General features: G+C 34.1%; 1 protein-coding gene across 2 annotated transcripts in view; it reads left to right on the top strand.

Annotated features, from left to right (window-relative positions):
* The window catches only part of NUCB2 (nucleobindin 2), a 46126-nt gene extending 32414 nt beyond the window's left edge, over positions 1-13712 (top strand). Inside the window, exons 12-15 of one of the 2 annotated variants that reach the window (XR_005650400.1) lie at positions 5474-5644; positions 5922-6003; positions 6386-9113; positions 10423-13712. Coding sequence is in view for 1 of the 2 variants with exons in the window: in XM_039851470.1 (XP_039707404.1) it covers positions 5474-5644; positions 5922-6011 (261 nt within the window). In the remaining variant the exon portion in view is untranslated. Of the gene's footprint in view, positions 1-5473; positions 5645-5921; positions 6012-6385; positions 9114-10422 lie in introns of those variants that run through there. The other variant, XM_039851470.1, reaches the window with a different exon arrangement.
* Positions 13713-14358: the final 646 nt, after the last annotated feature.

Here is a 14358-nt window from a genome sequence, read left to right as displayed (position 1 = left end):
CTTGCTAGGACCTCCAATGTTATATTGAATAACAGTAGGGATAGTGGACAGCCTCGCCTTGTTCCTGATCTTAGAGGGAAGGTTTTTAATTTTTCACCATTAACTATAATGTTAGCTGATGATTTGTCATAGATGGCCTTTATTATGTTAAGGTACTTTCCTTCTATACCGATTTTGTTAGGTGTTTTGATCATAAATGGATGCTTTATCTTGTCGAAGGCTTTTTCTGCATATATTGATATGATCATATGATTCATATTTTTTAATTTGTTTATGTGGTATATCACATTAATCGATTTATGTATGTTGAACCATGCCTGTGCCCCTGGGATGAAGCCCACTTGATCATGGCGTATAATCTTTTTTCATACGTTGCTGTATGTGGTTCGCTAATATCTTATTTAGGATTTTTTGCATATATGTTCATGAGAGATATCGGTCTGTAGTTTTCTCTTTTTGTGTTATCTTTATCAGGTTTTGGTATCAGGGTAATATTCGTCTCGTAAAATGAGTTGAGAAGTATCTCCTCCTCTTCAATTTTTTGAGAGAGTTTGAGGAGAATAGGTATTAAATCTTCGAATGTTTGGTAGAATTCACTGGTGAAGCTACCTGGTCTTGGACCTTGACTTTTTGGTAGGTTTTTGATGATTGTTTCAATTTTCATACTGCTGATCGGTCTATTTAGATTTTCCAATTATTCTTGATTCATTCTAGGAAGGTTGTATTTTCTAAGTACTGGTCCATTTCTTCTAGGTTATTAAATTTGCTGTCATCTACTTTTTCATAGTATTCTTGTATGATCCTTTGTATTTCTGCAATGTCAGTTGTAATTTCCCCTCTTTCATCCCTGATTTTGTTTGTGTCCTTTCTCCTTTTTCTTTAGTGAGTCTAGCCAGGGGTTTGTCAATTTTATTAACCTTCTCAAAGAACCAGCTCTTTGTTGCATTTATTTTTTCTATTTTTTTTTTGTTGTTGCTGTTTTCAATTTCATTTATCTCTGCTCTAATTTTGATAATGTCTTTCCTGCTAACTTTAGGCTTCATTTGTTCTTCCTTTTCTAGTTTTTTTAAGATGAAGCGTTAGGTTGTTTATTTGGGCTCATTCTTGTTTTTGGAGATAGGCCTGTAATGATGTGAACTTTCCTCTTATGACTGCTTTTGCCATGTCCCAAAAGTTTTGATATGTTGTACTATCATTACTATTTGTTTCTATATATCTCTTGATCTTTCTTTTTATTTCTTCACTGTCCCGGTTATTCTTCAGTAGTATGTTGTTTAATCTCCATATATTTGTGGTTCTTCCTGATTTCTTTTTGCAGTTGATCTCTAGTTTCAAAGCATTATGATCAGAGAATATGGTTGGTATGATTTCAACCCTCTTATATTTGTTGAGGCTATCTCTGTGTCCCCGTATGTCAATCCTTGAGAATGTTCCATGTGTACTAGAGAAGAATGTATAAGCAGCTGTTTTGGGATGAAGGGCTCTGTAAATGTCAATTATGTCCAGTTGGTCTATGTGTCATTTAAGGATGTAATTTTCTTATTGATTTCTGTTTGGATAATCTATCCATATCCGACAGTGAGTGTTTAGGTCCTCTACTACGAAAGTGTTTTGGTCTGTTTCTCCCTTTAGTTCTGTTAGTAATTGCTTTATATTTTTCAACATTCCCTGATTGAGAGCATAGATATTAATAAATGTTATATCTTCTTGGTGCATGATTCCCTTTATCATTATAAAGTGTCCCTAAGTATCTTTCTTTACCTTTTTATTTTGAACTCTGATATTTTGTCTGATATTAGTCTGATATTTCATCTAATATTAGTACCACTACTCCCACCTTTCTCTGAATTTTATTTTTTTGAAATATCATTTTCCACCCTTTCACTTTGATTGGTGAGTTCAGTGCATTTACATTCAGGGTGATTATTGAAATATGATGTCTTATAGCCATTTTATCTTTTGCTTTCTGGTAGCTGGATGTTTCCATTGCTTCCTTGTCCTTGTGTTTCTGTTTTCTTTATTTTGGTTGGGTTTTGTGAGTTTTCCCTCTGGTCCTTCTTGTTTTATTTATATATTTCAGTTCTGAATCTTTGGTGTGTGGTTACCATGAATATATAAAGGATAGTTAGTTATATATATACATTCGTCCATTTTCTTCTGCGCGTGCCTTATCTCCATTCCCCTTTGTGAATTTGGATCTTTGAATCCTCCCCTTTTCAGTCATCGTCATCTCAATTTGGTCCTATGTATGCTGGACATTCATTACTATCTTGCTATAGCAAATCTTGTCTTATTGTTTAAGCTTGTATTGCCCTGTTCTTAATAAAGGTTACTCTCCTCTGCTTCTATTAGCCTGCTAGTCACCTTACTCCTAATTATGTTTTTGTTTTTTTTTTTTTTTTTTTTTTTTGTCATTTTGTTCTAGGTGAGCTGACCCTGTAATGCAGGCCTCATAGAAGAGAATCCTCCTCAATTTTTTTATGTTTTAATATTTCCTGTAATGCAGGCCTCATAGAAGAGAATCCTCCTCAATTTTTTTATGTTTGGAAAGGTCTTTATTTCTCCTTCATATCTAAAGGAGAGCTTAGCTGGATACATTATTCTTGGCTGGTTTAGTAGTTTGAATATTTGATTCCATTCCTTTCTGGCTTGTATGGTTTGTGCTGAGAAGTCCGATGATAATCTAAAGGGTTTTCCTTTATAGGTTACCTTCTTTTCTCTGGCTGCCCTGAGAATTCTGTCTTTTTCATTGATTTTTGATAATTTTAATAGGATGTGTCTTGGTGAAGGCTTTTTTGGGTTGAGATAATTGCATGTTCTGTTGACTTCTTGAATTCCAAACTCCAGCTCATTCCTCAGATTTGGGAAATTCTCATCAACTATTTGTCTGAAAATGCTTTCTAATCCCTGCTCCTTTTCCTTCCCTTCAAGAATGCCAAATATTCTTATATTTTCCCTCCTGATGGTATATCAGCTAGTGCTCGTATTTCTCTTTCATTATTTTTTATTCTTCGCTTTCTCTTGTCTTCCTTCTGATTTAGTTCTAGATTTCTGTCTTTGATATCACTGATCCTTTCTTCCATTTGGTCAACTCTATTTCTCAAGCTTGCTATTTTATTTTTCAACTTTTGCAGTACATTCTTTATTTCCAGAAGTTAAAGAACTCATTCTGCTCATGTAGTTGTTTTTTAATTCCTGAAATTGTTGATATGATTTGTTTTGGATATCATTGAGTTTTTTCAAAAGTACCATCCTGAATTCTCTGTCATTTAAGTCACATAATTCTATTTTTGTAAGCTTATTTTTTGGAGATTTTTCTCTTTCTTTCTGAGATGCCTCATCTCCTCTTTTGTTCATGGTGTTTAATGGACTATTTTTTTGCCTAGGCATTAATGGAAGTATATTCTGCTATTTTTCCCAGAAAGAAGATTTATTATATAAAGATCTCTCTAGCCCGTTACAAAGAAGGTGTTTTTCTTTTAGTTTCCAGTACATGGCGTTTAAGCCTCTTGGATCCCTGCTTTATGTAAAGCCTTAATAATGCCTTTTTTTTTCCTTATAGATATTTAATCACACTCGCTCCCCTCAGTCTCAGTCCCTGTCAGTGTTAGCGACAGTTTCAGTAGCGTTTGCTCAGATTCCTCTCAGGCTCCGCAGTGTTTGGTCTCAGAGGATATGAGGGGAGGGGCGCTCTGGGTTGGGGGATGCGGGCTGTGGCTCAGCCTTGGTTTTGCAACTGTGGCAGGTAGAAATCAACTGTTGTTTCTCTGCCATCCCCGCTTCTCTGCTTTCTGCCTTGATGACCAGGACCTGCCACTGGCTGCATGGATCTCACAGCACTTCCAGGCAGGGCTGTTCAGGGAAGTTGCCGCACCTTCTCCCCTCCCCATCCTCCTACAGGGAGCTCCGGCAGCTGCGAGAGGAAGCTTCTTTGTTTCTCCCAGTCCACCACCCAACACCTGGGGTTCTGACCTGTGGTAGCTCTTATGCGCAGATCTCACGCTCAGACGTGTTGGTGTATAGTTTGGGTGTTTTATGTTGAGTTTTAGATGTTCAGCTTATTGTTGTTTCAAGGCGAGAGACCTGGAGACATCTCTCACTCCACCATGTTTCTAAGTGATTTTCTAATCTTCATTCCTTCTACATTTATTAGTTGCCTTTCTATTGTAAGAAAAAGTTATCCCTTCCCTCTTCTCTGTTTATATCAGTGTAGACTCATGGCTTCTTACTTTATTCAATAAGCTTAAATCCTTATTATATTTTATGTTGATGCTCAAAGTGTCCCAGATTTGGCTAGTGGGAGTTTCACAAACTGGCTTACGTGGCCTTCTGGCATGTCTATATCATTCTTTGATGACTTTCTTACCTTTTAGCATAACAGATATTTAAGGCTCATCTTGTTCTTTCTCTTGCCCACCTCTGAAATCAGCAATTTTTCTGAGGAGCACTGTTTTTTTTGTTGTTGTTTGTTTTTTATTTGTTTGTTTGTTTTAATGAGATTGATATTACTGACCAGGATCTGGCTATTGGATGTGTTCCTTTTTACTGGAGTGTCATTACTTCTTCTAGGCCTTGTCAGATAACAGAGCTGAGGAATTAAAAAAAATTTTTTTTATATTTTTTATTTATATTATGTATATGTTCATATGTAACACATACTTACACATACACATATATACACACACACATTTTTATATAGTTAATTATCAATATATATTAAAACTCATGAGTTCACACTATCTCCTTAAATTTCAATCCAACACTTTCAATTCTAATGCAATATTTTATCTTTTCCTCTTCCTATATTTCATAGAAAACCTGGGTCCCATTTTCCACAATAACATTCCACTTATTTGCTCAGTCCTAGGATGTACAAAGAGTTTCAGAATTGCTAGTACATGCCTTTGTAAAACAGGAGTTTAATATTTGTTCAGATTTTTTGTTTGTTTGTTTTAAACCTCAGGGCATATAGTTCAAATTCTGTGCTCAAAAGTTTTCTGGGTTAGTCCTTTTTTTTTCCCTCCCCCTCTGTCAGTTGTTTTATTCACTTAAAATAAAACTATTGTTTATTTGCTTCTGTTTGTATTCAGTTTGGGTACTTTTTCTGTCCTCGTGGATTTTATTTCCTTTTTTTTTTTTTTGAGTATTTGAAACACTGTCCAAAAATCAAATCTGTATAAAAAAGGTGTATTCAGAGGAATGTGATTTCCTTTTCCTCATTCCCTTTGTCTTTTCTACCCAGTTCTCTCCCTTGTTCTGTAAACAATCTCATTAATCTCTAGGTTTTTGTTCTTGTTTTCCTTTTTGCTTAAATAGGTACATAAATATATATTTTCTTATTTCACCTTCTTTCTTACCCAAAAGGTGTAATATCATATTCTATTGTATTTTGCTAATCATAGAATTTTAAAGCTGAATCAGACCTTATTGTTGTATTTCTAAGATTATTCTTTCTTCATTTTTTTTCTTTTAGACATTGGATCAGCAACAGTTCTTCACAGAGGAAGAACTGAAAGAATATGAGAATCTTATCTCTTTACAAGAAAACGAACTTAAGAAAAAGGCAGATGAGCTTCAGAAACAAAAAGAAGAACTGCAGCGTCAGCATGACCAACTTGAAGCTCAGAAGCTGGAATATCATCAGGTAGTATTTTGTAAAAGGTTGTGGCATTAAAAAGGATTTTAGGTGCTATGCTAAAAGCCTGTGTTTTGTAATGTATATTTCAATGTACTATTAGCTATAGTATTTTAAATTTTGGCATTTTTAAAACTGCATTGTTGCATATTAATCTAAATTTTAGAATTTGAATATCTCATTTGGAGAGCAATTTTCATATAGTTTGTTGTGATTTGTCAAAGGTCACACATGTCAGAAAATCAAATAATACTTTCTTTCAAAACATTCTTTTTCTATTCACTAGGTTATACAGCAGATGGAACAAAAAAAATTACAACAAGAAATTTCTCCATCAGGGCCTGGTGGAGAATCAAAGTTACAGCCACGTATGTAATTTTGTTTGCTTATTTGTTTAAGGAAATTAAAAAAAGAATAAATTGAAATTTATATTTATTACAAATATAATTCAAGTTATTAATATCTATGTTTTTTCAATATATTTGTAGAAATAGAGCACCCTGTATTACAGAAAAATGAAAAGGCCTCTAAAATTTTCAAAAGCTCTATAATTTGATAGCCTTATGTATAATGAAATAATCTATATATTATTTGTAATTCTTTCTAATCAACTATTGATATTATTAGAGAATATGTTTTTTAAATTGTTATCTATGATTGACTAAACATATTTCAAAAATATTATATAAGAAGATTCAGAATACAGAAAGATACCTTTAAAATGAGTTTGTTTTTTTTTTTTCTGAACAGTCATTTAAAGTCTGAAGTCCACCAGAACTTGGAAGAAAACTATAAAATAAACATCCGTGTCATATTTTTACCTCCCTTCCTTTTTCTCTTCTCAATAAATATTTTAAAGCATATACGGAATAAAGGAAGATACTTTTTAAATGAGAGCACTTTTTTTTGGACACAGATATTTAAGGATTGAAGTCTACCAGAACAAGGAAGAAAACAAACTCAGTATCTGCTCTCACTTTCGTACCTCCCTTCTTTTTTCTTTGTTCTCCTTTAGTGATTTAATTAAGTGGCCTTGTGCCATAATTTAGTGAAACTATCAGTAACTATTTAAGTGAGAAAGCTCCATCTATTGCTTTTAAAATAAATTGCTCTCACTCATAAAGGTAGATATTCTTTTGTGGGTGCTTGTCATCCCCTCTCTCGATAAAAGTCTCTTTGATATTAATACTTCTCCTGAGAAGACCATCGTATTCCCCAGTGGTAACTTTTTCCCACTTTCAGCACCCTTAACTCTTAGAAATTCTTCTACTGAATAGTTTTTGTACCATTTCAGGTCATTTTTTTTCATTCATACTTATACTCTATCATTTAAGATCAGGTTCTAATATACATAATGAAAAAACCAAAGATAACAGTAGTTTTAAACTAAACAGGAGTTTTTCCTTTTCACATAAAAGAAATCTGTAAGTAGGTAGTGTCCAGGTTCTTATCTTTCTGCTCCGCTATCCTCCGTGCATAGTTTTTATCCTCATGTTACCTCATCCTCAATGTAAGATTGCTTTTGGAGGAAGCAGGGAAGGGCAGGAAAAGGAACTTTCCCCAGCTTCCTTGAGGCAATTTTCCTGGAGAACCACACAACATTTGAACTTATATCTCATTGGCCCAAACTGAGTCACGTGGCTATCTATCTAGCTGATAGGGAAGCTGAAAATTCCCTGTGGCATTGCGACCAGCTAAAAGTTACCATTCTTTAACTAAGGAAAACGGGAGGAGGGAATGTTTGGTAGGTAACTTTTAATTTTAACCCAAACAGCCTTGTCGGCCACCTAAATATCTATTGTACATTCTTCTGAAACGTAGAAAACAGTCACTTCCCCCATCTCTAAAGGAGACCACCAAAATCCAATCTATTATTGCACATAGATCAAAGACCATGAAATCTGAATATAGTCCCCTCTATCAGGTTAGGATGTGGCTCTTTATGTTCTGGCTATCTACAAATGAAAAAGCAAGGTGTCTGCCCCATGAGCACCATATGTATATTAGTGGGATAGGTACAGGATAACTGCTGTAAAATTAACCTTTTTGAAAAGGGGAAAATGGGAAACATAGCAGTCACTGATCCATAACATTAAAAAAAATACTGCTTGGGAAAAATAGCAAGATCTCTCTGCTCTGTCCATAAATATATTCCCTGGTTTTCCTATCAGGCAACTTTGGATTCACCTTTCTGGGAGGAACCCCCTTGTCTAATGTCCTCAGGGGCCCCTGATGTTGCCCTCTAGGAGGTTTTTATTGTCCATTAATTTTTAAGAACATATCTGAGTGGGCATTGGTAAGGACGCCTTTCTTAGAAGCTGGACAGCCTTAGCACTTCACGTCCTGTTATTTTGGGTTTGAGGATTGGGGGTTGTTTTAGGTCGTAGGCCAGATTTAGGGTTTTTGTGTTGTTTTGTTTTGTTTTTGGCAAAACAGTACCCTAAAAACTAAGTAAGTTTCTGGTCTGTTTTCTTCAGTGATTACCATTAGTAACTTCAAGATCTTGTCAAGACATAGTTTTTCACAAAGAACCTCATCTTTACTTGCTGGCCTGTGTATTCTCGTTCTCCCCTGGGGTCTTGAATGGTACCTACTTGGGTACCATTTTAAACTATAGGCTTGGATGGGATAACAACAGTCTTTATATGATCTTTCTCCTTAGGATGGCTCCCTTACTTGGTATAAAATTCTTCAGATAAGGTTCTTGAAAAAGGTTAAGAAAGTATTAGCAGCCTCCTCAGAACCTTTACTTATAACTGTTTCAGTTTGAAGTATGATGGTAGTTGACCTTCTCAATTCTTCAGGGCTCCAGATTTGGGACTTTTTCAGTTTATTTCATAGACAGAGCAGTTCCCTCAACAAAGCTGTATACCCTTCCATCTTTGCAGACTTATTAACTTTAGCCTGAGTCACATTTCTCCTGTAGGACTTTGCCGAAAGAGGCAAGAGGCAGCCCACACATGCTAGCATTCTGAAATTCTGCCACCACTTTCTCTGATATCTTAACTTCAGTTAGCATGAGGTCTCACCGCTCAAAGCCCTACCTCCTCAACTAAACCCATTCATATTTAAGATCTTTTTATTTTGCTGTACTTTACTTTTAGCTACCAAGTTCTGTATAGGTCAAGATTTTTGGTTGTAGATAATAGAATCTTCTTTAGCTATTAAACAGAATGGGATTGATTAGGGGTACAGATAACTCACGGAATCTTGAGAACCCTTTGAGAGGGTCGAAGAAACAGAACCTAGGCTGAGCTTCTAGGAACTACATCACAAGAGAGGGCTGCCAAGGAAGCTGCTGCTTTTGGAGAAGTGAAGATTGCCTGCCAGGTCGGGATGCTGCCTGTTAGATTAGGAAGACACAGGCAGTTGCCAGCTCCAGGATACACCACTACTGCTATACTTTTTGTCGGCAAAAATGGATACGTCTCGTCCTGCTTTTCTCCCCTTGTAACTCAGTTCTGAGTGAGAGTCTCAGGTGAGTGCATCTGATTGTTGGACCCATCATCCCTGGAACCCTAGCTGCAAGAAAGGTTGGGAAATGGTAGTGTTTGACTTTCCTACCTCTGTAGTATAGGAATGCATGTTTAAAGCTCTTGAGTGAACCAGTCCACTTTAACACCTTGTAATTTTACATTGTTTCTCCCAACATCAGTAATTTTTTAAACTCTCGGTCCTCATTTTGCAGATTTTAAAATATCATTGCATATTTCTCCAAACATACTTCAGATATTTTTTTCTTAAATCATGGATCCCAAAATTAAATATAACAACCTAGAAAAGTTCTGCTTATATTCAGCTTAAAAACTCCCAGAAAAGTCACTCAACAGAGTAATGCTATGTTCTTTAGAGATGGAGAAAAATTCCTATCTCTATTGTTTAAATTGTAGGAAACATTAAAAAATGGTCTGGAATATCTTTTTGTCAATCATTATACTTGTGCCCAGAAACTATGATAATACACGGATTCTCCTAGGGTAAACTTTTTTAGATGGTGGACTGGAGTTAAATCAGAAAGTAATTGGAGGAGAACTTAGAGAAATTTCTTTAAATGCTTTTTTGGCATGAATAAATAATGGATAGATATATAGACACATCTCACAATTTCCAGCAAATTATTATAATTTATATTATTTTAAAAATAATTGTTAGCTTAAAATTATTTATGGCTTAAGGAATTACAGTTCTTGTGAGTATTGGGCATTTATAAGTGAATATTATTTTTTAGAGAGTGCCTAATAGTACTCTTTCCAGTTCTGTTAGAAAGCATTGGTCCTATGTTTAATTGACACCATTCTTCACACTTTAGATATTAAATACTCTTTGGTTTAGTTGACTTAGTGGTATGTATTGGTAATTTGGGGTTTTGTTTCACATATGAATTTTCATGAAGCATGTCAATTTTATAGTATACTTAGATTTATCTAATTAAATTTTTAAAAGATAATGGGCCTTTGTAATATTTAACTCTTTCTAATGAGAATTGCAATTTAGAAATAGTGGTAAGAATCCTTTGAGACATGGCTCTACATTTTTTTTAAGCCAGATTTGTTCACAACAGTGTTATTTTTCATGCTAATTGAACAGATTTGTATTACCATAAGCCTACATGCAAATCTGGCCTTCACATGAGGAAAATATAAAGAAAATTTTAATGTGTTATGATAATGCGATTTTTAGGATAGCCAACCTAATAAAAGGAAGGCTGAGAGAAGTATTTTCTTTAGGATGAAATTTTGACAAACCCAGTTCTGGTTAGTGCCTAAAATTTAATCTTTATTTTATAGCTGTGCAGTACAGTCAAGAAGAAATTGAAAAAGCCAGAGTTAGATGATGAGCTTCATCCTTTTCATGCAAGATGTTTATCTCCTGAAGAATCTACTAGAGAGAAATCTACCTTCACCCTTAACCACTGGTGCCTCTAATTTAATACTTTAATTCATTTTTGTTGGAATTGAGAGACTAAGGTATATTAAGTAAAATGCAAAGCTTATTCTTGCATTCCTTTTGGGTGATATAATGGAAGACTAATGACAATTTGCTTTCAAGGTGTGAGATAGTAAGGAAATCGGATCTTTTCCTTTTTTTCTTTTTCTTTTTTTAACACAGTATCATTAGCAAGATTCTAATCTTTCTCTACTTGTTTTAATTTATTATTTAAATGAGTAGTTAGCTATGAATTAGTAGCCGTTTCTTAGAGAATCTAAGAGCTGAGCCAGAACAATCATCTGCAGCAAATGGTGAAGACACCAAATTGAAAAATTAGAATTTATGATTACCAGCACTGCCAACCTGTTTATTCAGACAAAAACAAAGCAAAACAAAACTAATGAAAACTTTGATTTAATTGAGGAATTTAGAATTTTTTTCAAATATGACCTATAGACTTATGTAGAAAAACAACAAATGTGTACTGTTTTCACTGCAGAGCTTTTGGTATACATTTTAATTCATGTTAGTCCGGTTCTTGATGATGAATGTCATGTACCAGCTTAGCAGTCAGCCAGCCCTTGACAATGTACTTTTCCTTACATGTTCACCCTTCTAGTTGCCTTCAAAGCTCTGCATGCCTTTAAACAAATTTTCTTTTGTTTATAATTTGTACATAATCTCTTGTAAGCAATAGATTTGACTTTTCCTGTGCAAATTTTCTTATCCTCTTTCGTTTTATTCTTAAGACTAAATATATTTACCAAGGCTTTCCAGGATTATGAATGTATATCTTATAATTAAAATGTTAAAGTATTTTATTTTACAATTCTTATAATTTTGCTACTCCATGGAATTTAAAAATGAATAATGATTTTCCACATGATTTTTAAGTTAAAATTTGTCTGAGTGCTTTAAAATTGAGAGAGAAAAAGTAAACCTCCATCTAGTTGTCTTTGCTATCCCCCATGGGTCATTGTATTAAAATGTTATTTTTGTTCAATTTTAGTCCATTTTAAATGTTCACTTTTAGTGATATGAGAGTATCAGTCACTTAATTAAATCCTTACCTTCACTTTAGATTCCTCCTCTATGGAGTATGAAACACATGGGCAGCCCATGCTGTATTTGTTTTGTACCATGTGGCTTTTCTTATTTTGCTGGCCACTATTATCCTTCAGTTGTTAAAGTGGTTTGAATTTGCTTTACTTTTGAACTTTACCCTTTCTTTTCTTACGGTTGATACTTTATAAATATTTCCTTATTAGAGTAGTGATGTCTTATAGATTATTTCCTTTTCAAAAACATATTTGCCATGCCCCTTGATGTTTTAAACATTTTCATGATAGTATTGAAGCATCAAACAACAATTTAAAACTCCTGTAATCTTTGTGTAGTGATTCCTTCTTATTCTATAGCATTGAGTAAGGTATCTTAGAATTTGTATCTTAATTTTTTTCTCAGTTCTAATCCTGTATACATTTCTTACTCCTTAGATGTGTATATATTTTCATTCTTTTATATTCATAGTATGTTTCATTAAGATTGATTCGACATTGATCTTGGCCTAAAAAAAACAAAAACAAAAACAATTGCAGAAAAGTCAGCTTTTCAATAGCTACTTCAAGCAGGCTGTAATTCCTAAGGTGGTTTCTGAGCACTGTGGAGAGTGCTTTTAACCATGAAGAAAATTTGTAATTCATGAATAGAGTCCCTGACTCCTGATTTCTTCCCTTTGACAGAGTGAACCAAACTCTGATGAATATCTCTTGTCCAATTCTTCAGCTTTTTATACCCTCTTTATTAAATAATAATAGTTTAAAAAATATGTTATGTATCTGAGCAGACATTTTCCATCTTACAGTTGTTAATAAAGGAAAAAATATTTTTGGAATAGAAAGCCCAGGACATGAATTTAGCAATCTCTGTTTAGAAATAGTGTCAATTACTGCTTCTTCATTACTTTGCCTGGATGATCTGAATTTTAATTAAATTCTTTCCTCTCTATGTACTTCCATTTTCCTACTTCTGTGTTGACTTTTCCATTGTATTTCTAATGCACCTCCTTAACCACTGGAGAAAGCTTTGAGGGATGAAGAACGTGGTAGCATGTTGTCAGGTTTCTTAAAGTTTCATAGCCTTCAGCTTCATGGGGCTTAATTTCAAAAGAATTCTCCCCTTCTCTCAGAGTCTCAAACTATCCATCTTTTCTCTAAGAGAGTCTGTTGTATTACTAATTAAGAGGTAGAGGCGACTTTATTAAAACAGGATTAATTTCCAAAAGATTTATACAAAAGATAAAATAGAGGCTAAATATTTTACTTTAAGGACAACAATTTGAAGCCAGTTAATGGCCAGAGTGACTGTTTCATTCTTTTGTGGTGGCTCTGGTGACTTTCCAATAGTTCTGTCTGCGCCTATCTATCTAGTGTCAGGGCCTAAGAACAGAAAAGGACTGTAGGTTGAAATACTGTAGCCAAGGTGGAGGAAGGAGCCTCTTTTCAGTGACGGTGTTTTTTTCCTCTGAAGCTGTTAGTGCAGGATCTCTTATAAGCCCTAGCAATTTTCAAATTGTACCACTGTCTCTGTACCTCTTTATATAGCCTCTAATTGAAATAGCATATTTTTGGAAGGAATGCATAGATGTTTATATGTAAACTTGTGCCTAAAATAGGTCTGGAGGGAAGATCATAGTTATTCTATGTCTTCAAGAATTAAAACATGAAAAAAAAATTTTTTTTTCTTTATTGCTTTTCCTTTTCATGAAGGAAACCAGTGCTGTATAATCTATATTTTATCAATATTTATTATGTTTTAAAAACCATTTAATAATGATGGTTTCTACATCCTATTTTAAAGTTGAGATTTTAAAGATCATTTATTTTATCTGTTATTGCTAATTTGGGGGGATTTTCAATTTAAATGTTGAATTTAAAATGTAACCTTTTATAAATATGTGGCTAAAAATGTCCTGTTAATTTTGAACTTTGGAAAGAAATTTTATTAGTCTGAAGTGTACTTGGATTTGATTCTTATTGGTTTATTTAGATAATTGGACTATTTTTAAAACTACAAAAATTAGATTTTATTTTGATAATCAGGAAGACATTGAGACTGTATACAAGTTTATTATATTTGAATTTGTTGACATTCGTTGTGTAAATTCTTTCAGTGCAATATTTGTTGGAAAATAGTCATTTGTATAGGTCCATTTTTAATTATATTAAAACAAAATTAGAAAAATATGTAATGTTTGTCATACTTTTCTAGGAGAAAAGACAAATTTGAGAATTTTGAAAGAATGGATTGTTTGCAAAACATTAGCATTATAAAGTAATCAAATCTCTGGGCCTTAGAGATCAATGAAAGAAGTCCTTCTCCATCATTTCTCCACAGATAATTTATCCAGCCCCCACTTTCCGGTCTTCTAGAGATAGCAGTGAAGTCAAAATCACAGTGGTTTCCAGGTTTGTCTGCATATTGGAATTACCTAGGAGTTTCAAAAAATCCCAATGCCTCAGTCCTATCTCTAGAGATTGTGATTTCATCCTTCTGTAATGTGGTCTTGGTCTTTGGAATTTTCAAAAGGTAATTATAATGTGCAGACAAATTTGGGAACTGCTGGTAAATCATGTTGAAAACCACACCAACCTTTTTCAACATTACAGATTCTACACTGGGGAGGAAACCTGACTGATGTTGATGAAAGACAGGGCAAATTTCCCCGAGGTGGTGCGGGGGAGACCAAGCCCTGCACCGAGAGAAGAAGAGGGTGCTTTGGTGGAGAGCGAAGA

Source organism: Pteropus medius, unplaced genomic scaffold (assembly GCF_902729225.1).
Source record: "Pteropus medius unplaced genomic scaffold, Ma_sr-lr_union100, whole genome shotgun sequence".
NCBI classification, from domain to species: Eukaryota; Metazoa; Chordata; class Mammalia; order Chiroptera; family Pteropodidae; genus Pteropus; species Pteropus medius.
This window is presented reverse-complemented; position numbering and strand designations above follow the sequence as displayed.